This window comes from Bos mutus, chromosome 1 (genome assembly GCF_027580195.1).
Source record: "Bos mutus isolate GX-2022 chromosome 1, NWIPB_WYAK_1.1, whole genome shotgun sequence".
Classification (NCBI taxonomy): Eukaryota; Metazoa; Chordata; class Mammalia; order Artiodactyla; family Bovidae; genus Bos; species Bos mutus.
Genome location: NC_091617.1, coordinates 99,056,900 through 99,080,094, shown reverse-complemented (window position 1 = coordinate 99,080,094; position 23,195 = coordinate 99,056,900). Strand labels below are relative to the sequence as shown.

The 23,195-nt window shown below is 37.4% G+C and overlaps 1 protein-coding gene across 7 annotated transcripts in view; it reads right to left on the bottom strand.

The window, feature by feature from the left end:
* Positions 1-23,195, bottom strand: part of ZBBX (zinc finger B-box domain containing) — a 129,399-nt gene that overhangs the window by 5,862 nt on the left and 100,342 nt on the right. For 6 of the 7 annotated variants that reach the window (XM_070373710.1, XM_070373720.1, XM_070373758.1 and 3 more), the window contains 5 exons: positions 22,866-23,173; positions 18,903-19,056; positions 18,048-18,164; positions 10,439-10,696; positions 519-657 (listed from right to left, as the gene is read on the bottom strand). In XM_070373710.1, the coding sequence (XP_070229811.1) occupies positions 519-657; positions 10,439-10,696; positions 18,048-18,164; positions 18,903-19,056; positions 22,866-23,173 (976 nt within the window). The remainder of the gene's footprint in view (positions 1-518; positions 658-10,438; positions 10,697-18,047; positions 18,165-18,902; positions 19,057-22,865; positions 23,174-23,195) is intronic. The other variant, XM_070373725.1, reaches the window with a different exon arrangement.

Sequence of the window (23,195 nt, the reverse complement as noted above, 5' to 3'; positions counted from 1 at the left end):
CAATGTTCCTTATAAACTGATCACCATCTCTAAATGCTCTTATCCTGTGTAAGGGAAGAATGAAGTCATATAGATTAAAATGATATCATTAACAATCTAGACTTGATTTCAAGAAGGAGACTTCTCAATATTCTATTCTAAAAACTTTATTCACATTGAGTAAGAGTCTATGAATGCAAAATATTGAAATTCAATAAGTTAATGAAGGCAAGTAAGGCAACTGTTTTTCAATATAAGAAGAAATAGTGAAGGATTATTAAATTCCAAATGTCTTTTCATTTTCCTGACACACATTGTGCAGCAGAGAATTATCTCTTCACATTAAAGCAACCACTTCATAAGCCTTTCACTAAATCCTGATATTAGGTTAGCAAAGCACTTAAACATTTTATAAAGAATAGCCATATAAGTACACACATGAGGACAATCTTTATTTATGTAGTAAAGGTAACTAGTTGGGGGTTGTCAAAAATTTTATGATGCACTCTTTGTACATATAAGCACCATATTTAACCTACCTCTGTTCCTCAAATCCACAGAGACCCCTCGCACATGAGGTCTTAAGGAAATCTAGGGTAGTCTGACTTATATTCAGCAAATGGTTGTTGAAGGCTGGTAACTCTTCTGAGGTTAGGCTGTAAAGTTTTTCTGAAGGATCTGAAATATTTTATTTCATGCATTGTCAACACATAAATTCAAGAAACAGATACAGAGCATATGGTGCTGAAAGTTTACTCAGTAAACTTCAAGCAGTACAAGGATAGGGGCTTCCCAGGTGGCTCAGTGGTAAAGAATCTGCCTGCAATGCAGGAGATGCAAGAGACTGGGGTTTAATCCCTGGAGTAGGAAATGACAACACACTCCAGTATTCTTGCCTGGAAAATTCCTTGGACAGAGGAGCCTGGTGGGCTACAGTATATGTGGTCTCAAAGGAGTTGGACACGACTTAGCAACTAAACAGCAGTCTGACTTCTTTTGCCTAGCCACATTGATTTTTAACATACACTATACTTAAGTGACAAATGCTCTGAAAATTTACAAAGTTCCAAGGAAATACAAGCAATCTTTTTTAAACTTACAATATTGTGCAACTCCTCAACTTGCCTGAATGTTAAACATTTTATTATATCTTTTTGTCTTCTAAGAAATAAAAGGTTTGCCCCCACACAGTCTCAGGCAAAGGTTAGTTTTGGAAAAGCTACTCTTTCTTTTAGACTGCCTTGCTTTATTTGGGTAGATAATAAGCATGTGTATATGAAAGGGGAAAAGCCTTAAATCTTCTTTTTCCTGAAGGTGGCCTGTGATTCAGCCTTCTGCTGCTGCTGCTAAGTCGTTTCAGTCGTGTCCAACTCTGTGCGACCCCAGAGACGGCAGCCCACCAGACTCCTCCATCCCTAGGATTCTCCAGGCAAAAACACTGGAGTGGGTTGCCATTTTCTTCTCCAATGCATGAAAGTGAAAACTGAAAGTGAAGATGCTTAGTTGTGTCCAACTCTTAGTGACCCCATGGACCACAGCCTACCAGGCTCCTCCGGCCATGGGATTTTCCAGGCAAGAGTACTGGAGTGGGTTGCCATTGCCTTCTCCCAATTCAGCCTGAGTAAGGACAGGTAGTTCAAGTTCAATAAGCAAATGTGTAAGCAATACCTTCCTTACATGAACTACCAAAATATCAAGTATAGAAGTAAATATGATTACTACATTAGACATAATGTTGTCAGAGACATCTACCTTCTACATGAGGTTATGCTATGGTGACTTTTAAAACTATAAAAATTACTGGCTGTTATTCCTGGTGTTACCCAGGTGGTGTGAGTGGGAAAGGACCCACCTGCCAATGCAGGAGATGTAAGAGAGGGGAGTTCAATCCCAAGGTGGGGAATATCTCCTAGAGGAGGGCATGGCAACCCACTCCAGTACTCTTGCCTGGAGAAACCTTTGGACAGAAGAGCCTGGCCAGCTACGGTCCACAGGGTCTCAAAGAGTCAGACTTAGCACGCATTCCTCCCTTCACTTTAATGAAAGTGACAGGATCAGAAGGACCAAACACCAGACTGCATGTATTAAATCCCTGACTGAAGATAATTGGGAGTGGTTAGTATTAACTTGAAGTTTGTGAGAAAGCAGAGATTCCCCTATAAAAATGAACTAAGAATATCCTTCCTGCAAGATAACTAAGATCATGGCATCTGGTCCCATCACTTCATGGCAAATAGATAGGGAAACAGTAGGAACAGTAACAGACTCTATTTTCTTGGGCTCCAAAATCACATGACTGCAGCCATGAAATAAAAAGATGCTTACTCCTTGGAAGAAAAGTTATGACAAAAATAGACAGCATATTAAAAAGCAGAGACATTACTTTGTCAACAAAGGTCTGTCTAGTCAAAGCTATGGTTTTTCCAGTAGTCATGTATGGATGTGAGAGTTGGACTATAAAGAAAGCTGAGCACCAAAGAATTGCTGCTTTTGAACTGTGGTGTCGGAAAAGACTCTTGAGAGTCCCTTGGACTGCAAGGAGATCCAACCAGTCCATCCTAAAGTAAGTCAGTGCTGGAAGGACTGATGCTGAAGCTGAAACTCCAATACTCTGGCCACCTGATGTGAAGAACTAACTCATTTGAAAAGACCCTGATGATGGGAAAGATTGAAGGCAGAAGGAGAAGGAGACCACATAGGATGAGATGGTTGGATGGCATCACCAACTCAATGGACATGAGTTTGAGTGAGCTCTGGGAGTTGGCGATGGACAGGGAGACCTGGCGTGCTGCAGTCCATGGGGTCGCAAAGAGTCGGACACGACTGAGCGACTGAACTGAAGATAGACATCCATACATTTACAACTGTAAGTGTCCTTCAAAGTCCAGAACATTCACAATGACAATATGTGGAGAAATCCTGCAGGCTGAAGGTTGAGGCTTCTGCTCCCACCACCCCAAAGCAAGCAAGACAGCTTTCATTGGTCTCGTTTATATTTGGGAATTCTCTATAAGATTACTTCTGAGAAAAACAAAAGATTCCTTAGTGAAAATTTTTGTCCCATCCCACTTATTGGAGATTAAGAAATTGAGGGCCCACTAGGGACTGATAACTTGTTCACACAACTACAAGTAGAAGACCTGGAACTCAACCTAAGCTCTTTCAGCTCACCACAGTCATAAATCACTATGTTCCAGAATCTAATTATTTAGCATTAGGCTATTATCTTCTCCACAAGGTGGTGTTCCCCCCCCCCTCCACCCCACAAGGTGAATAAAACAGGTATACAAGATCCTTTTACATACCACATGAAAAAGAATGTTACCTGTGGGAAAGTAGTCAGCTCAGGATTTGGAACTGGTAGAACCACACTGCTAACCCAATAGTGATGCTTAGATCTAAGGAATCCCACCAGGAGAGGTTAGTCTTTCAAGCCTCTGTTAGTCTTTCAAGTCCTAACTGAATGAATACTGAGCTAATTCAAATTATACAAACAGAATGGGACTATTTTTGTATAATTATTCAGTCTCAAAATTTTATTTCAGAATTAATAGGAAGAGTTATTTAATTTCAGTTAACAGGAGCAGAGGTGACATCACTTGACTTTCAAGGCAGAAAAAAATAAAACTTTAACAAAAACCCTACTGCAGGTTAGTGTTAAAACCTAAAAGGTCAACCATACAAAAACCCAAGTGTTCTGATTTTTCTCATTTGGGACCAGGGAAGATTGCATTGATATTTCCATTGGAGATTTTACTTTATAACTGTCAAACCAGCTGATTGTTGAGAGTGGATTGAAGTTAAATCTTTCCTATCCCTGGAATAAATGGGATATGTGTATGTTCTTTGATCACTGAAGAATCTCTTAAATGCAATAATAAAGAATGGCAAAGAGGGAACATTGACTATATACAAAGTTCCACAGTGTATTTCTAAAACTCGGGTCACTTAAACTTTATTCTACAGGGAAATAAACACACATGAATAAAGAAATGAAGTAAAGAGGAAAGGAAGGACCCAATGACAGGTTAATCCCTTTCAAGGAACAGAAACAAAGTATACAGGCAATTTCCCAGTAAATAATTCACCACCAACAACAAAAACAAGCACCACTTCTAAAGGATTAGATACACATACAAAACACATCCCAATATTCGGGAGATATGACCATAAGGACCCTCCCCCTGTAACCTGTGAGCCCACGCCCAATCCACCAGCCTCCTCCACTGTCTTGCCTCATTTATCCTTCAACCCTTCTTTCCTTTGCCTTCACTCTGCCCAACACCCTCTGCCTCTCAAGTGACCACAGTAGTGATCTGAAGGAAAGATCTCAAATTATTTAAGTGGCACACAGGTCTGGTGGTCAGACAAAGGAACGTGGGGCAGATCTGCCTGGGTTTGTGCATGGGTGCCTCTGGGCACCCAAGGGAGGCAGTCGCTGCACCATCCAGAGTCTCAGTTACTATAGCCACACAGGGGAGACCAAAAAGTATCACTTCCTCACCCATCTACCAACAGGATAGCTATGAAGATCAAATGGAGCAACAGTTCATATAAGAACAAACAGTGATTATTACGACTCATTGAATGGCTTCATATTCCCACATCAGAATGTTTTTAATATGTTGACTTTCACTTTTATATGTCACCCAATTTTTTTTCCTAAAATTCCAAGATACTCTAAAGCAAAAAAAAATTGCCATTCTAATTCAATTTCACCTGACTGTCTTTACAAGGGTTATCTAGTTAATTAGCTGACTATAATTCTGACTAGCCATTTTACAGTTTAATATCTTACTTGATGATCAACCTTCTAATTACTCAGGAAACCACTGCCTCACTATTTTACTTCATACTGTAGTTCGTACTAGTATCAGGTAGATTTTTATTCTTTCTTATTTAAGAAAAAGTTCTCTGTCTTTAATTACTCAGCTGAGTACCTGCAGACTCGTACAAGCATAGGATTGCCAAAGGAATTTAAGGACCACAAAAACTCAAACAACAAGTACGAATGAGTTTAAAACAAATAAGGCTTTTCTTTTTAGCTGCATAGTGTGGCATGTGGGATTTCAGTTCCTTGAGCAAGGACTGAAGCTGTGCCCCCTGCACTGGGAACATAGTCTTAGCCACTGAACCACCAGAGAAGGCCCCAAACAATAATTTTTAATCACTGAAGAAGTGAATGTTTTATTGCATTTGATTACTGATATTTTCTCATAATGCAAATCTTCTGATATTTCCAAATTATTCAGGCTATGCTGCTGCTGCTGCTAAGTCGCTTCAGTCGTGTCCAACTCTGTGCGATCCCATAGACGGCAGCCCACCAGGCTCCTCCATCCCTGGGATTCTCCAGGCAAGAATACTGGAGTGGGTTGCCATTTCCTTCTCCAGTGCATGAAAATGAAAAGTGAAAGTGAAGTCGCTCAGTCGTGTCTGACTCTTCACGACCCCATGGACTGTAGCCCACCAGGGTCCTCCGTCCATGGGATTCTCCAGGCAAGAGTACTGAAGTGGGTTGCCATTGTCTTCTCCATTCAGGCTATAACAATATCCAAAAACTGACAAAAAATGCCTTGGTAATGGCTCAATGGTAAAGAATCCACTTGCAATGCAGAAGACACAGGAGATACAGGTTTGATACCTGGGTCTGGAAGGTCCCCTGGAAGAGGAAATGGCAACCACTCCAGTATTCTTGCCTGGAGAATACCATGGACAGAGGAGCCTGGCAGACCACAGTCCAAAGGGTCATAAAGGGTCGGACATGACTGAGATACTAAAGCATAAGTAGAATTTAGTGTTATTTACAAAGGTACTTGTGGAGGAATAATTATACAGCATGAACTAGAGCTAACTATAATTCTCAAAGTGGCCCAGAAGAAAACATGGTTCTAGAATAGAAACAGAGTTTATATGCTTTTGACTAAAAGTTGGACTTGCCAAGAGCACCTTAGCTTACTATACGTCAAAAGCACTGCCCACTGGTTTCTTATATAATTTAACAGTGTTTTCAGCACAGACCATGTGCTAAGCACTTCAATGGTAAAGTGTAGGTGTGTGTGTATGTGCAAAATTTTTATAAATATAGTATTTAATATATACTCAAATTCAATCACTGAACAATTTATGATAGGGCCTATTCTCATACTCATCTTTCATACATGGAAACTGATACAGAGAGAGATTAAGAAAGTATAATAATTTGTCTGTTGTCACAAAGCTGGGAATTCGTAGCTCCACGTTTCAGAGCCAAACCCCTGGCCCTAGAGCCTGGCTCTCAACCACCCTGCTTTGCTGCTCTTTGTTTCCTGATTCAGCCTGCATACACACACACACATATCCTCAGCTCCCACTGGCCTGTCTCCTTATGAAATGACTCTATTGTCAGCTTCAGCAATTGGAGTCAAAGGAGAAACACTACTCAATGTAATTATTTCCTGTCCTCTTCTCCAGATTCTTTGGCAGGGCTCTTTTCCTAGAACTTGGAGGGAGTGGAGGTATCCTAGAGCTGACATAAAATTAGTCATAAGGTTTGTTGCTTACAAAAAAGGCAGCTTTCATGGGAATGCACACCCATTTACATTTGTATGAGTACAGTTGTGTAGCTGTATCTGTGTGAGACCAGACTTCATTGAGAGTTGTTTCAGAACTCACCATGAGTAGTGACATGTGGGTGGAATTTTTCTACCCATTGATGCTGAACAGAATATAAAAGACTGTACAGAATCAATGAATTTTCTAGAATAAAGCCTGATTGCACCACCGCAGCTGTCACCTCCCTGACTGTTGGGACAATTTAGCTGATGTGCAGTCCTCTTCTTTCCTCAGCTCCAGGTGAATGTCTCCAAAGTTGTGCATTCATCCAAGGCCAATCTTCCCAAATAGAAAGAGAGCCATTCTTCAGTGAACTGTGTGTAAGTGATTACATTCTGCTCCTGACCCATGAAAAAGCTCTGGTAGTTCACAGGCTATGTAGTGTGTACTTGCTTTTAATGTATGAAAAGATATGTGTTTGGGTGAAAATACTGGTGTGGGTGTATGAGGAAATGAGTGACAGGGGAAAGGTGAAGCACATAAGGAAAACCTGATAAACGAAATAAAAAAGCTGAGAGGTTAGAGACAAACAAGTATGTTTGTAAAGTATTTCATTTGTAAATAATGAAATTGACCAATTTACCAAATAAGACAACCTTCATCTTCTAATTAAAAATTGTAGTACTATCCTTTTGATCTAGTTCAGATCTGATATGCTTCATTTTAGAATTAATTTTTTAAAGGTATTTTTATGTGACCCATTTTTTAAAAGCCTTTATTAAATTCGTTACAATATCATTTCTGGTTTTGTTTTGTTTTTTGGCCACTAGGCATGTTGGATCTTAGCTCCCCAGCCAGGATTGAACCCTATACCCTCTGCCATTGGAAGGCAAAGTTTTAACCACTGAACCTCCAGGGAAGTCCCTAGAAATGACTTTTGACATGAGAATTACCTCCAAGCATATTTATATTTGATTTTTAGTAAAGCAGAGTCAGGCAAGTGAGTGATAGGTAAAGATGAATCACAATTTCTTCTTCCCCAATCCCTAATGAAGTGAATAGGAAAGGGAGAAAAATTAAAAATAAAATAAAATCATAAATGGAACCAAAGGAAGAGATACAAATTCACATAAACCTTGATAAGGGACAACAAAGGAATAAACAGAAGGTTCATTAAGGTACAGCTGGGGGCCTACTCTGTCCACACCCTTTCTCCTTCCCACTCAGTGTGCACACAAACTAGTGACAGGAAAAGGAGAGGTATCTAAAGGGCTCACAAGTCTAACCAGTACCACAAGAAATTGGGAAAAGCAGTGGGTAAGGGGAAAGCAAGGAGAAAATGTTGAAAATATTTTTAAGCCCTGAACATCCACCATAATATCTTAGTGGAGGCAAGAAAATCACACACCCGCAGGTGTCCCAACAGAGACAAAACACACTTCAAATCAGGTCCAATGAAGTTTGGCATTCAATAAAATCCAGAAAAAGACAAGAGAGCCCAGATCCTCCAATAAAGGAAGCTGAACTCTTCAATCCTTCATCTATTCTCCCTGTGCCTTTGAGCCAGCGGGATACAGAAAAGAGTCAATAGCCAACTCACAAACAGTAGCTCCATAGAGAAGACTGACACATCTAGCACAAGCAGAGAGGAGAGAGTAGATTTTAGAGGAATGCAGTCTCGCTGTATCAGAAAAGACAGAAGATATGAGCAAAGCCACTCACAACACATGTGAACAAGTAAGATGTGAGGAAATGACAGCAAACAAACTGGAATCCAAGAATCCACTGCACACAAAAAACGATTACGTGAAAGAGCAATCTGGTAGATAACAGATCAAGACCCTATGAAAATTCCCTCATAAGTCCTTTGGTTACAGAATAAATAATAAGAATGACATTTTTAAAAAGAATAAAACTAACCTAAAAGATCAAACAGCAACATGTCAGACGTCAAAAAGGAAAAGCAAACTTGTTCCTGGATTGGACCTTGCACCAGAAAAAAACATGCTATAATGAACATCACTGAGACAATTTTAAAAAATTAGATATGTACTGAAGGTTAGAGAATTACAATGTATTAATGTTTAATTTCTTGATTTTGATCACTGTACTATGGTTACACAAGAAAAAGCTGTTGCTTGTAAGAAATACACTAAAATATATTTTTGGAAAAGGGGCATGAATCTTGTAACATTCTCTCAAATGGTTCAGAAAAAGAGTTGTATTTGTGTGTGTGTGTGTACATACATTCAAATGAGGTAAGACAAACAGGTCATGAAATGGGTGAAATGTGTATGGAAGTTCCTTGTACTATTCTTGCATTCTTGCAGTTCTCTAAGTTTAAATTACATCAAAGTAAAAATTACAAAAAAAAAAAAAAAAGAATGCCTGTAAAGAGGTAATTTACTGAGTCAATCCATAAAGAATGGCCTATAACCAGCTGAAAATTGAAATGCTGATATAAGAGACAAACTTGAGATAATCACAGTAAATAAAAAGCAAAATAAAAGCAGCTTAAAACAGTTGAAGAAACATAAGTAAACATCGTAAAAAGATCCAACATAAACAAAACAGGTTTCTCAGCAGCAAAAAGCCAAATGGAACAGAATAGCAACTCAAATATATGACAGAAGAAAATTTCTCTGAAAACAAAGAGGAACTTCTGTGCTTTAAGAAATGCTGAATTACTGATACTGAAATACAATCCTGGTCCAATAATTTCAAATATTAAGAAAAAAAATTCTCCAAATATCCAATCAAGAAAGAAGCATGTCACATGCAAAAGAGAGTGAAGTAAAAATGAGAAACCTTGAACTACTTTACAGCAGAATTCAGATCCAGGAAAGGATGAATCAGTGCGTACAAAGTTTAAGAGAAAAATGACCCAAGGAGATTTTATTGTTGTTTAATCGCTCAGTCATGTCCAACTCTTTTGTGACCCCATGGACTGTAGCCTGTCAGGCTCCTCTGTCCTTGGGATTTCCCAGGCAAGAAACTGGAATGGGTTGCCATTTCCTTCTCCAAGGGATCTTCCTGACCCAAGGATCAAACCCATGTCTCTTGATTGGTAGGCAGATTCTTTACCACTGAGCCACCTGGGAAGCCCAGACACAAGGAGAATACCCACAGTCAATTTGCCATTCAAATACAAAGGTAGCAGGCATTCTCCAACATGACAGGATTCAGTTAATAGAGCTACCGCAAGCTCTACCAGTGGGAAAAAAAATTGACAATTAAATTCAACCAAACAAAAGTTAAATGGAGAAACTGTGCCAAAGTACTAACTAGCACATTATCCAGGGACGGAAGACAATGGAGAAATGCCTACTAAGTGCAGAGGGAAAAAAATTGCTAAATTAATCTAACTTGCCAATGGACTCTAAAGATAAAACAGACAAGAATGCCACAATCAAAACTTCTAGAAATGAATGAAAATAAAAGGCTCAAAATTGGGACATCTTAGTAAAAACGCAGAATCTTGCATCCCATCCCAGACATACACCTGCATTATAACAACACCCCTGGGGGATTTATGTACACACTGAAACTTGAGAAATACTGCTTCAAAAGATCAGATGGAATAGCTTTTGTGTCCAAAAATATTGGGCAGTGGTTCTTATAAGAGATTAGTCACTCAGTGAGCTTGTAGGAAGGAGAAAAAAAATTTTTTTTCTGTCCACATGAAGGACCTTAAGACCACTTAACTGTGAATTATATGAGCTAAGGCGATAATCTCTGATATGGCTGGGCACACACAAGTTCTATAACATTTTCAGGGTGACATCAGAGGATAGTCAAGAAAACAAACACAAAGGTTGATGGTTTAAAGAGGAAAAGGGAAAAGTTTGTTTGCTTGGAGCATGACATGGAGAATCAGGCAGAAGGCAAAGTAAATACTGTTTATGGTGAAAAAAAAAAATAGCATTACCTGCAAGATTTCTCAGCTCATTTAATTCTTTTTCCAAACTGTCTAAGGTCTGCTGATCATCAGTGTCATCTAAGAAAGGCTCATCATGGTCAGTATCGTCAATATATTCAATTTCTGAAATTTCAGAAGCAGCTTTAGAGAGTGACTGAGCAACTGCACTTCTTGACCGGGGATGAGAAGAAGAAAAGCAGCTGGAACGTCTTTTCACAGAGTTGGAAAGTGGTAAATTTGCTGTTGAAGGTCTCTGTGATATCTGGCCTAAAATAAAAAATAAATTAATCAACCATTTTTAAAATTCTGAATGAATGCTTTAAAAGATACAGAATACTAGCCTCCTGAACTCAGTTAAATTCATGCAACAGAATTTATGAGAAAATGAACTTTAGATTATCATGTATTTTGCTTTACTTCCATTTGTGAATCCTAAATTACCTTCTTTGTGTTATAAAGAACACTTTGGGTTATTCTTCCCTTATTTTGTCTACATTCAGAGAAAGGTAAGCTAATTTCAATATTAAGTAAAACAAAAATCTGTAAGCCCAGTCAATTCCAGAACAATTCAACATACCAATCTTATCATCTACTCCATGGCCAACCACTGTGCTGTGTTTCTTAAATTCTAGGACAATATTGCACTGTGCCTTGTAAGAGAAAAAACCCCACAGGATAAACATGTACCACTTCCTAATGATCCCATTTTATTTGATGGTGTGTACATTCATCTATTAAAGCAGATATGGAAACAAAATAGACCAGTATGCAAAATCTTTTGGAAAAACAAAGGATTTAAAGAAAATTGAAAGTACATTTCTAATTTTCCTAAATATGAGTTCACTCTCAGCTGCTTTATAGGGCACTTCAGTGGAAAAATTCCAGAAGCAGAGATCTGAGTCAGGTTAGTACTTTGTTTCACGAGGGTAGTCACCATTTTGTCTTGATCTATTTCAAAGGCTGACTTAGTTGGTTTCTTCAATATGTGTGGTTCTTTCATAGTAGGAAAAAAAAATCCCTTCAAAATTTATACTAACAAAACATAACTATATATATCATTTGGTATTGCTCACAAGATTCTTTAATAAAGGCCAAGGGAATGACTGTGAAGAAAGCTGAGCACCAAAGAATTGATGCTTTTGAACTGTGGTGTTGGAGAAGACTCTTGAGAGTCCCTTGGACTGCAAGGAGATCCAACCAGTCCATCCTAAAAGAGATCAGTCCTGGGTATTCTTTGGAAGGAATGATGCTAAACCTGAAACTCCAATACTTTGGCCACCTCATGCGAAGAGTTAACTCATTGGAAAAGACTCTGATGCTGGGAGGGATTAGGGGCAGGAGGAGAAGGGGACGACAGAGGATGAGATGGCTGGATGGCATCACCGACTCGATGGACATGAATTTGAGTGAATTCCTGGAGTTGGTGATGGACAGGGAGGCCTGGCGTGCTGAAATTCATGGGGTCGCAAGGAGTCGGACATGACTGAGCGACTGAACTGAACTGAAGGGAATATTAAAGGCACAAATTTATATATTCATAGCACAGGTGTATTTTTAATATAGTGAATCATTGTTTTGATTTAGATAAATACATGTATATTAAATATAAATAATTTATAAGATAATCTTGTATTCCCTTAATACAAATTGCCTTTGTGTAAAATGTTGGATTCTTTAAAGAAGTGCTATGGCCATTATCATTAAAATTATTATTTGACTGAATATATGTCATACAACATTATGCCCACTCTATTGACTTCTAGAAAAGTGTAAAATTCAGAAGAGTGGCTACAGGCAATTGTTATGTAATAAACAGTCAATGATTATTGAGTTTGTCTTTTTTTTTAAGATCTACTTTGAAGGTAGCTAAGTACCCTAAGAAGAATCCTAATGCAGTATGTAATTATTTAAGCAATTAAATCTAACTAAGGTAAGTCCCAAAGGGTACCAATTTTAATACATGTCTTAGAAATCAAGTTTGAAAACAATTTTTGTTGAAATGAAATTGTAAATAAATTAAGTCTAATCTTTTTGCATCTATTTGCACTCAGATAATTGTAAAGAAAAACAACTAACAAAAATGTGCCTATGTATTTTTAAAAAAGTAAATATCTCTAAGATTTATTTTAATGACTAGAATTTGGAATTATTTTACTTGTAAGGAATCAATATTTTATTTAAAGCCATCAAGAATAACAAATCTGCCATTTTTATAAGTGAACCAGCAGTAGAAACAGTAATGGTAGAAGTATAGGAGAGAGAGTATATAATTAAGCTATAAACAGTAATACAGTAATTCAGCTATAAAAATAGAAACTTCTAGATCTATGGAGAAAACCACACCTTCTATCTTACTGTGCTACATCTCAATCACAATTTAAAGGAATTTATATCTCGTTAAAATAAAACAAATGAAAGATGTTATTAAGAAGAACTGGACTTCTGCCAACACAGAGAAATATGAGATGAAAAAATTTTAACATAATATATATATGCCCTTCAGAAAATTCAGGAGATTACGAACATTTGCTGAACTCTTATAACAACATCTGGCTGCCACAGTATTAGAGGTTAAGATCTCAACTGAGAAAAAAAAGTACACAGCTGTGGGTCAGATATGCTTCAGTTCAGTTCAGTCGCTCAGTCGTGTCCAACTCTTTGCAACCCCATGAATCGCAGCACACCAGGCCTCCCTGTCCATCACCAACTCCTGGACTTCACCCAGACTCACATCCAACGAGTCAGTGATGCCATCCAGCCATCTCATCCTCTGTTGTCCCCTTCTCCTCCTGCCCCCAATCCCTCCCAGCATCAGAGTCTTTTCCAATGAGTCAACTCTTCGCATGAGGTGGCCAAAGTACTGGAGTTTCAGCTTTAGCATCATTCCTTCCAAAGAACACCCAGGACTTATCTCTTTTAGGATGGACTGGTTGGATCTCCTTGCAGTCCAAGGGACTCTCAAGAGTCTTCTCCAACACCACAGTTCAAAAGCATCAATTCTTCAGTGCTCAGCCTTCTTCACAGTCCAACTCTCACATCCATACATGACCACAGGAAAAACCATAGCCTTGACTAGTCGGACCTTTGTTGGCAAAGTAATGTCTCTGCTTTTGAATATGCTATCTAGGTTGGTCATAACTTTCCTTCCAACGAGTAAGTGTCTTTTAATTTCATGGCTGCAGTCACCATCTGCAGTATTTTGGAACCCCAAAAAATAAAGTCTGACACTGTTTCCACTGTTTCCCCATCTATCTCCCATGAAGTGATGGAACCGGATGCCATGATCTTCGTTTTCTGAATGTTGAGCTTTAAACCAACTTTTTCACTCTCCTCTTTCACTTTCATCAAGAGGCTTTTGAGTTCCTCTTCACTTTCGGCCATAAGGGTGGTGTCATCTGCATATCTGAGGTTATTGATATTTCTCCTGGCAATCTTGATTCCAGCTTGTGTTTCTTCCAGCCCAGTGTTTCTCATGATGTACTCTGCATATAAGTTAAATAAGCAGGGTGACAATATACAGCCTTGACAAACTCCTTGTCCTATTTGGAACCAGTCTGTTGTTTCATGTCCAGTTCTGTTGCTTCCTGACCTGCATACAAATTTCTCAAGAGGCAGGTCAGGTGGTCTGGTATTCCCATCTCTTTCAGAATTTTCCACAGTTTATTGGGATCCACACAGTCAAAGGCTTTGGCATAGTCAATAAAGCAGAAATAGATGTTTTTCTGGAACTCTCTTGCCTTTTCCATGATCCAGGAGATGTTGGCAATTTGATCTCTGGTTCCTCTGCCTTTTCTAAAACCAGCTTGAACATCAGGAAGTTCACGGTTCACATATTGCTGAAGCCTGGCTTGGAGAATTTTGAGCATTACTTTACTAGCGTGTGAGATGAGTGCAATTCTGCAGTAGTTTGAGCATTCTTTGGCATTGCCTTTCTTTTGGATTGGAAGGAAAACTGACCTTTTCCAGTCCTGTGGCCACTGCTGAGTTTTCCAGATTTGCTGGCATAATGAGTGCAGCACTTTCACAGCATCATCTTTCAGGATGATGCTCAACTGGAATTCCATCACCTCCACTAGCTTTGTTCGTAGTGATGCTTTCTAAGGCCCACTTGATTTCACATTCCAGGATGTCTGGCTCTAGGTGAGTGATCACACCATCGTGATTATCTTGGTCATGTAGATCTTTTTTGTACAGTTCTTCTGTGTATTCTTGCCATCTCTTCTTAATATCTTCTGCTTCTGTTAGGTCCATACCATTTCTGTCCTTTATCAAACCCATCTACAGCAAAGAAAGAGACTATTTTTCTTACTCAAAAGTGTAATTTAATGCACATAAGCCATAGAAAGACAGAGAGGCTTCAGTTTGGTCCTGGTTTTATTTATTTTGTTCATTTAGATGAATATGTCATTTCCTTTAATGTTTCCTATATAAGATTATTAATATTATTGTTAGGGTTAAGATTAGAGACATGGTTAAGACAGGCACAAATGAAAAATGCCATGAGTAAAGGGATCATCCTATACTTTTTTCTTTTTTATAAACCAAGTTTGTAGGTTATAAACATAATCTTTTGGAAGTAACCTTTTGGAAATAATTTACGCCATCACTGGCAATGTAAATAATATTTCCATAAATGTTTCAGGAGCACTTAGAAAATACATTTTCTAATTTATGAATTCTCAGTAATTTACACAGTGGAGCAAGAATATTATAAGACAAATATATTTTGTGACCTTTATCCAGGGGAAAATATATTGAGTCCTCTGGTCAGAATGTTATTTACTATTGAAACACTCTGCAAAAAGCAGGTTATTCTGCTTATATTTCATCCAATTCTAATGTTTTATTTAGAACAGTAATAATTACTATTGTATTAAAGTCTATTCAGTGAGTGATTAGTATTTTTTATATCTTTATTGACATTCTTATACCCATTAAGATAACCCAAACCACTATTTTACATTATCATCCCAATATTTTGCTGGTCTTATTAGTAATTATAGCATATTATTCTTGAACTAATGCCAAGGACAATTTATTTTGTTATATTTATAGTATAACTGTGATCAGGGTTAATCTATAATTTCCTCAGATTACAGAGAGAGGAAGCTGGGGTAGGGGAACATAGGTTTGGCAGTGGGTGGGCAGAATCAATGGACTTGCTGCAAAACACACATGTATTTCATAGCTATCATGTTTTTACATTCACAAATTTAAAGTCTTACAGAAAGAGTAATTCATTTATATACTGGCACCAACTCAGAATATAAGATTTCCGTAACTAGTGGCATAGTCAGGAAATTTTCATTTTTATTTCAGGTCACTATCTCTATAGTTATCTCCTTCTACCTCTAACTGGGAAGTCTTAACAATTCTTTAAGATTTGGCTGAAATCTCACCTACCATCTAAAATCATGCATACAGATAGGTTTCAATGGCAAAGCAATTATTTTACCACTTCCATTCCTAAAAACTGCACATGCATCAACCTCTATTATAACTGATCATATGTACTATTATTAGCTACCTATCAGTCTCCAGAAGCATGTTATTCATGTTTTTTATAGACCTTTTATTACATATGGTATAATTTATGTATTTTCAAGACTATGGTTTTTCCAGTAGTCACATATAGATGTGAGAGTTGGACCAAAAAGAAGGCTGAGTGTCAAAGAATTGATGCTTTCGAATTCTCCAAGTTCGAAGTCTTTGAACTCTCTCGAAGACTCGAGAGTCCCTTGGACTGCAAGGAGATCCAACCAGTCAATCCTAAAGGAAATCAGTTCTGAATATTCATTGGAAGGACTGAAGCTGAAGCTCCAATGCTTTAGCCACCCAGTGCAAAGAGAAGACTCATTGGAAAAGACTCTGATGCTGGAAAGGATTGAAGGCAAGAGGAGAAGAGGGCAACAGAGGATGAGATGGTTGGACATGAGTTTGAGCAAACTCTGGGAAATAGTGAAGGACAGGGGAGCCTGGCGTGCTACAGACTGCGGGGTGGCAAAGAGTCAGATGCGACGTAGTGACTGACTATGTCAGTCAACATAGTCAACATATCTATACAGCAGTTTTCTCAAAGTATGATTTTTGGACTATACGTTGGCATGAAGTGGAATCATTGATAAAATAAATGCAAATCCCTGAACCTTATCTCAGCTTAACGACCCAAAATTTCTAACGGTAAGATCTAGGAATGCCACATCCGTTTCCCAGGTGATTACACTCACACTGACATTTGAGAGCCTCTGAACTGGACTGTAAGCTCTCAGGCTTCTGGGAAGGTGGCTTATTTTATATCACCATGCCTCAAGTAGGTGCTCCTTCTAATGTTTTTTATAGCAAATTATTGACTTCAACAGATCACGGCAAATGGATACTTCAAGGCATTTGGCTACTTACTTATAAAGATTTGCCCAAGTAACAAATTCTCATGGCATACATGAGAATTTGTTTTTATCAATCTATGGTGACTTTAAAAAGTTCCTTTGACTGCCTCAGAAGGAAGCAGCCAGGATTTTTAAAGCTGCCCCAGCCTTTGATATATCTAATTATAGAACCAAAAAAAAATTTATCATACATGAATGGATTTTCCACTAAAAAAAAAAAAAAAAACTATTAAAATCTGACAGTTTCTCAACATAAATGCATATGGAAAGAATCTAAGCTGGCCAAGTTGTTTTAATCATAGGATTTAAGGCAAGAGAGAAATATAAATCTTACATATATGGACAAATCATACGTAATTAAATTTCTGGCTTGAAGTTGGCCTTCAGATGAAGTCAAACAGTCCCCTCTGTCAAATGTTTCTCCTGAATCATGAGCTCCCAAGATCAAGGAACATGACTCAGGCAACTCTTTTCCCCAGGACCCAGCACAGTGTCGTCATACTCACCGTGCATGTTGAATTGTCTTAATTCATTAGTCATCAACTGCAACTTCATATGAAATTGAGCACAAAGCAAACCTACTTTATCAGGTACTTTCAGATAACAATAACCAGTAACACTACTGATTTTAATGATGTTAAAGTTCTCTGCATGCACTTACTGGAAAAATACTGCAATGACCATTCAATATGTCAAAAGTTATCATATAGAAAATCTCAAAATTATTTTGGCTAGAAAATAGAATTAATAGACTGAAATCAAGATTTCAGGGCCAACATATTAAGCATTAGATTTAAACCAGCAGTGTCTTAACCACAGCAGCAAACAGCAGTCTCATGGCTTTGTGTGATCATAATTTGAATCAAGTAGAGGAGAAAACAAAATCTAGTATAAATATACTGTTTCTTGAAAGTGTAATGAAACTCAGTGTGTATTTTATAAGGGTTGTTCAAAATATATATGCCTTATCCTGAGCTACATTTTAAAAATATCATTCTCTAGTACATTGTGGCAGAAAATAGCTAAGACTGTAAAATTTATGTTTTTGAGAGGAGTAATGACTATTCTTGGTTTTTTGGCTTTGGAAGAAAAGTCCAGGACAGTTTAAATGAATAAGTTTAAATTAAATAACTGACAAAATTAATCTTCAGGCGCCTAGTAAAGTACTAAGAGATAAACTAATAAACATACTGAGCTACAATATGGCACAGCAGCCTTACAGTCAATCTTACCAGTCTTTTGCTGTGTTCTCCTTGCTGATGTTTTCTGGGCAAACTTCAGAACACCTAAGGCAACTGTGTTATCAGCATATGCACTTACACTATGGTCTGGGATCCATTCTCTGTCTCCTAAAATGGTAAAATGATAAAATTACATAAAGTTGAAAAAGAAGAGACATTCAAGTTGTTGATTCATTATATATTGTCTTACTGGATAATATTTAGCTAAAGAGAAAACATTTATGACAGTGAGGTGTATATTATGAAAGATAAAAATCTCATAATTATACAATAAAAGTGAATTATAAACAGCAAGGAGGTTGCACAAATACACACGTACAAGTGTGAACAGAAATAAATATTTTTTAAAATATACATGCAATAGAACATAAAATATAATAGTATGCATGTGAAAAAATATATTTGAATACATAAGAAATCTAAGACAGCACATGATACCAAGACCTGAGTTTTAAAGGAAATGATGGCTATGTCTGTGAATTTCCACAATCCTAAGATTTTAAGATTTGCTTTTAAGATGGCATCTAAGAATTGTAACACTTAACAGTTAATCAAGTGATTTGAAGATGTACTATTAGTTGATTAAGGGTCACACTTCTAATATCTAAAAATAATCTCTCTCAGTCTCATTATAGCCATGTTTTCTGACAGTTGCCTTAAATATAAATATTAATATTTGGTAACTCTCATAGGGTCAATAATTTCAGCTATAAAATAAGAAAACAATTACATTTGGTAAACAGAATTACTCAGTATTGCCTAAGATGTTGACAAACTGTTTTTTAAAACATGTCAGAAAGTTGTTAGCTCGGTCCACAGGCCATCTGATTTTATGTCTGAATTTACCTGCAATTGTAATCCTAGTATTGGAGGAGCTGCATTCTAAGCTATGAGAAGGAAGTAAGTTGAGTCTTTCATTTTTATCAAAAACAAAGAATCTTTCAAGTCCTTGATATTGTTCAGTTATGGGCTTACTCCTGAGGGCTATTTCTTGTAACAACTAGGAAACAAAATATTCAACAAAATTAAGTTTATTTTATCTTATCCACACAAAGTAGCAAATCACTCATTGAGCACCCACTATGTTTTTAGCATGGATTTTGCCCACATCAAGTTTAGGTTCTAGTTGTGGAGACAAATTGTTACACAACATTTATACAGAGTAAGCTTGGAAAAATGTATAAACCACAATTATGGTAATGATCTGAAAGTTGCCATTAAATCTAAGGAGGATTGAAACTCATTTAAAATAAAAATTAAGTTTTATCTTTTCTTTCCTTATTTTCTTCCCTCAGTGTCTTTGCACATAAATTACTCTGGAAAATAGAGTCTTTCTCATATGCTATGCTTTTGATTAGTGTCTTTGACTATATGTAAAATAAATTCAAAGATGAAAGCAAAATACTGGATGGAAACAAATCTGATCTGATCTTGGTCACAGAGAAAATCCAAGTTAACAAAACATTCACTATGAAGAAAATAATCAAGGGGAAACTGAGTCAAGAGTGAGCTAAGTGATTTGTGAACTTTATACAGCTAAAAAACTAGCAGACCTAGATTCTATATATAGATCTCATTGATTTGAAGCCTAGGCTTCCTCTACTACTGTGTGAACTCTTATTTTGATATGCTTTCATCCTAGGGAAGAATATAAATGAGATTTATAAAGTACATGAAGTAAAGTGAAGTGAAGTCGCTCAGTTGTGTCCCACTCTTTGCGACACCATGGACTGTAGCCTACCAGGCTTCTCAGTCTATGGGATTTTCCAGGCAAGAGTACTGGAGTGGGGTGCCATTTCCTTCTCCAGGGGATCTTCCCGACCCAGGGATCGAACCCCTGTCTCCCGCACTGCAGGCAGATGCTTTACCCTCTGAGCCACCTGGGAAGCCTATCAAGTACATGAATCTGGTAGAAAACATTAGAGATGTACCAGTGAGAAGGCTGTGCTGCTGTGCTGTGCTGTTATTAAGTTGTGTCCTATGCTTTGCAATCCCACAGACTGTAGCCTTCCAGGCTCCTCTGTCCATGGGATTTTCCCAGCAAGAATATTGGAGTGGGTTGCCACGGCCTCCTCCAGAGGATCTTCCGGACCCAGGAATTGAACCTGTGTTCCTGCATCTCCTGTATTGCAGGTGGAATCCACCACTAAGCAACTGGGGAAACCCAGTGAGAGCTCTAGATAGGCTTAAAATGCCATTAGAGTCGCCATCAGCATTTAACAGTTCCTTCATGTATCTAAATAATGCCCAAACGCAGTCTGTTTCAAGGTGCTAATCACACAGTTAAAATTATTATAACTCCATTCAAATGGATAAGTCATATAAATGAGAAACCATTACAAATTGAAGCTAGGGACCAATAGAGCACTTCCTTCAAAGGCAAGTCCAAGTCCCTACTCATGACATCTGCAGCGGCTCTCCCAGACACTGATCGCCAATCCACAGAAGCCCTTCTGATGGAGCTCATATCTGGATCAGACATTTGAAAATACGGAAATTTTTTTTAAAGCTTAGGTTAACAGAGAACAATGAGAGTGAATTTGTTTGTTTGCCCAATCTCATCTAGTTAACAACTGGTAGTTCCACATTTAAAACCAAGAGGTCCTGATTAGTTCATACTCTTCCTTGCACGTGTCTCCACCTCACTGCTGCTGCTCTGCAACTAACTACAATTCCGTACTTTTATGAAGAACTCAGTTTCTGGAGACTGAAGTGCTAAATGTACTGTCTCAAACTCTGAAGGAATGCCACTGCTAAAATCTGCCCCTACTGCTCACTAATGAATTTTCTACAGGATCACAGCAGATTTCTAAACAGTTTCCGCTCAGGGAATTGTTTCTCCTAGGGCCGGAGGAAAGTAAAAAGTTCATGCGTAGTCATTTGGGATGAAAGGAAAGTAGATTCTACAACTAAGTGTAAAGCATTGTGCTCTATGATGCAATCATTTACCACTTTTCTTTTTACAACAGTAGTATAAGGGATCAAAATTAGTAGTAGTTTTTTAACATTTCAATTTTAATAATGAAATGTTTTCTATAGATGTGTACAACAGATAATATAACTTTATCACACAATAGTAGTAATTTAAAAGACTTGCTTCAGGTATCTATACTACAGTATATATGTTAGTCTTTATATGTAACATTAATTGCTGTTGTTGTTCAGTCACTAAGTAGTGTTTGACTCTTTGTGACCCCAGGGACTACAGCATGCCAGGCTTCCCTGTCCTTCACCATCTCCTGATATCTGCTCAAATTCATGTCCATTGAGTCAGGGATGTCATCTAACCATCTTATCCTCTGCCACCTCCCTTCGCCTTTTGCCTTCAATGAATTAATTGTATTATTGTGTTGAAGTTGACATACACTATTACAATGTAAGTTATTTACTATAATTACATCTGAGTGTATCCAAAATTTCTCTGTATAACACAGCACACAGTGTGTGTGTCACTTAGCTCTAGGCACGATGCCCTTTGGAAACTGGAAAATCAGAGTTCTTATTTGTTCTATTTGCTGAAATTCATTCCATGATCAATTGTTTTCTTTGTTGGAAAGGGGAGAAGTTCAGCTGAAGTGGAGGTTGATTTGGGGGAATCTATTATTAGCTAAGAGTCAGACACGACTGAGAGACTGAACTGAACCGAACTGAACTGATTATTGGCTAAATTGTGGGAATGTCTTTCTACCAGGGGCTGAGGTTTACTTTTGTCAGATATATCAGGGCATCAGTAGACACAGGTCAACATCAGTGTTGCAGATTCCAACATTTCTTACTTGGAACTTTCAGATTCCAAGAAATGTACAGTCAAACTCTAAACTGAAACTAGATGAAAGCCTAAGATTTCCATTTTTCAGATAAGGTATTTATTGACTTAGGCCTGATCCCCTGCAGAAAGTAGTTTCCTTTCATCCTGTACCTGTGAGTATGTCTCCTTGTGTATTCCTTCAGAGACAGAGCAGACTTCTAGGGATCTAAGGTTTCTGCAGAGGTCTCAGTTCTAATTTCTCACTTTGAAAAGGAACAAGGCCTATCACTAAGTAGGTATAGAAATTCAATCCCCTGAGCAGAAGTAGCAGCAGCTCAATACTCATTCTGTAACTCTTTGATCCTATCTTCAGTTTAAGTACCATGGCAATTCATTGCAAATGACTTTAAAATCTTGTTAAAATATTTGACTTGCCCAATTTCCAAAGAATTTAACATTTAATTTGTCCAAATTTTAAATAACTTATTAATAATTATAATCACTTAAGATTTTAGTACATAGAACAGAGATTCAAATATAGTTTTTAAATTTGGCAGTAATTCAATAATGAACTACTTTATCTTTTTCCTCTAAGAAGAAACAAAACTATATCCTATTTCTTTATTAGCTATATTCCTGAAGAATTACCTTTTAAATATTATGTTTACATTAAGCCACAAAACTAGTTTTATCTACAAAACTGCAATTTTTTTTTCATTTTAACCAGTGACTATAGAGTAGAAAGCTAGAGAGGATTTATTATACTAAATTATTCCTAATAATGAATTTCATTTAGGAAAGTAACAGCACTCGTACTATGGTGCATGAGGTGGGCCTTAAATTATTTGTCATAGAAAGTCATTTGTTATAATGGCATTTACCATATTAGAATTTCTTCTATAAATCATTTACATTCTTTCCCATACGAGTTACTCTTCGACTACAAAGTTGTACATTTTAAATTCAATAGGAAGTAACATTTAAGAATATTCTGTGTCAATATAAATTTTTTATGATGATAATTATAAAATTTTAATACAGTAAAGATAATAGATATTTACCAGTGGTGACTCTGTAGTTTTAGAATCTTCAAAGTTTGGCCTCTCATGCAGGTTGCTGAATTCCAAGGATTTCTTGTCCTCTTCAGATAATTTCTCCTTAATGCAGGGCTTTTCTAAATCTGTACTTGGCAAAGAATCCTTGCTCTCAAGAGGTATATGGGAATCTTCATGCTTTTTATTACTTTCTATATCTATGCTTTCCTCTTTCAAATTTCTCTCAAAATAAATGTTTTCCTCTAATTTTTCAATAGCAGGAGAGTATGTGTCAGGATCCACAAAGGTATCAAAATCTGCGTGTGAAGTTCCTGCTGTTGAAAACACATATTTACA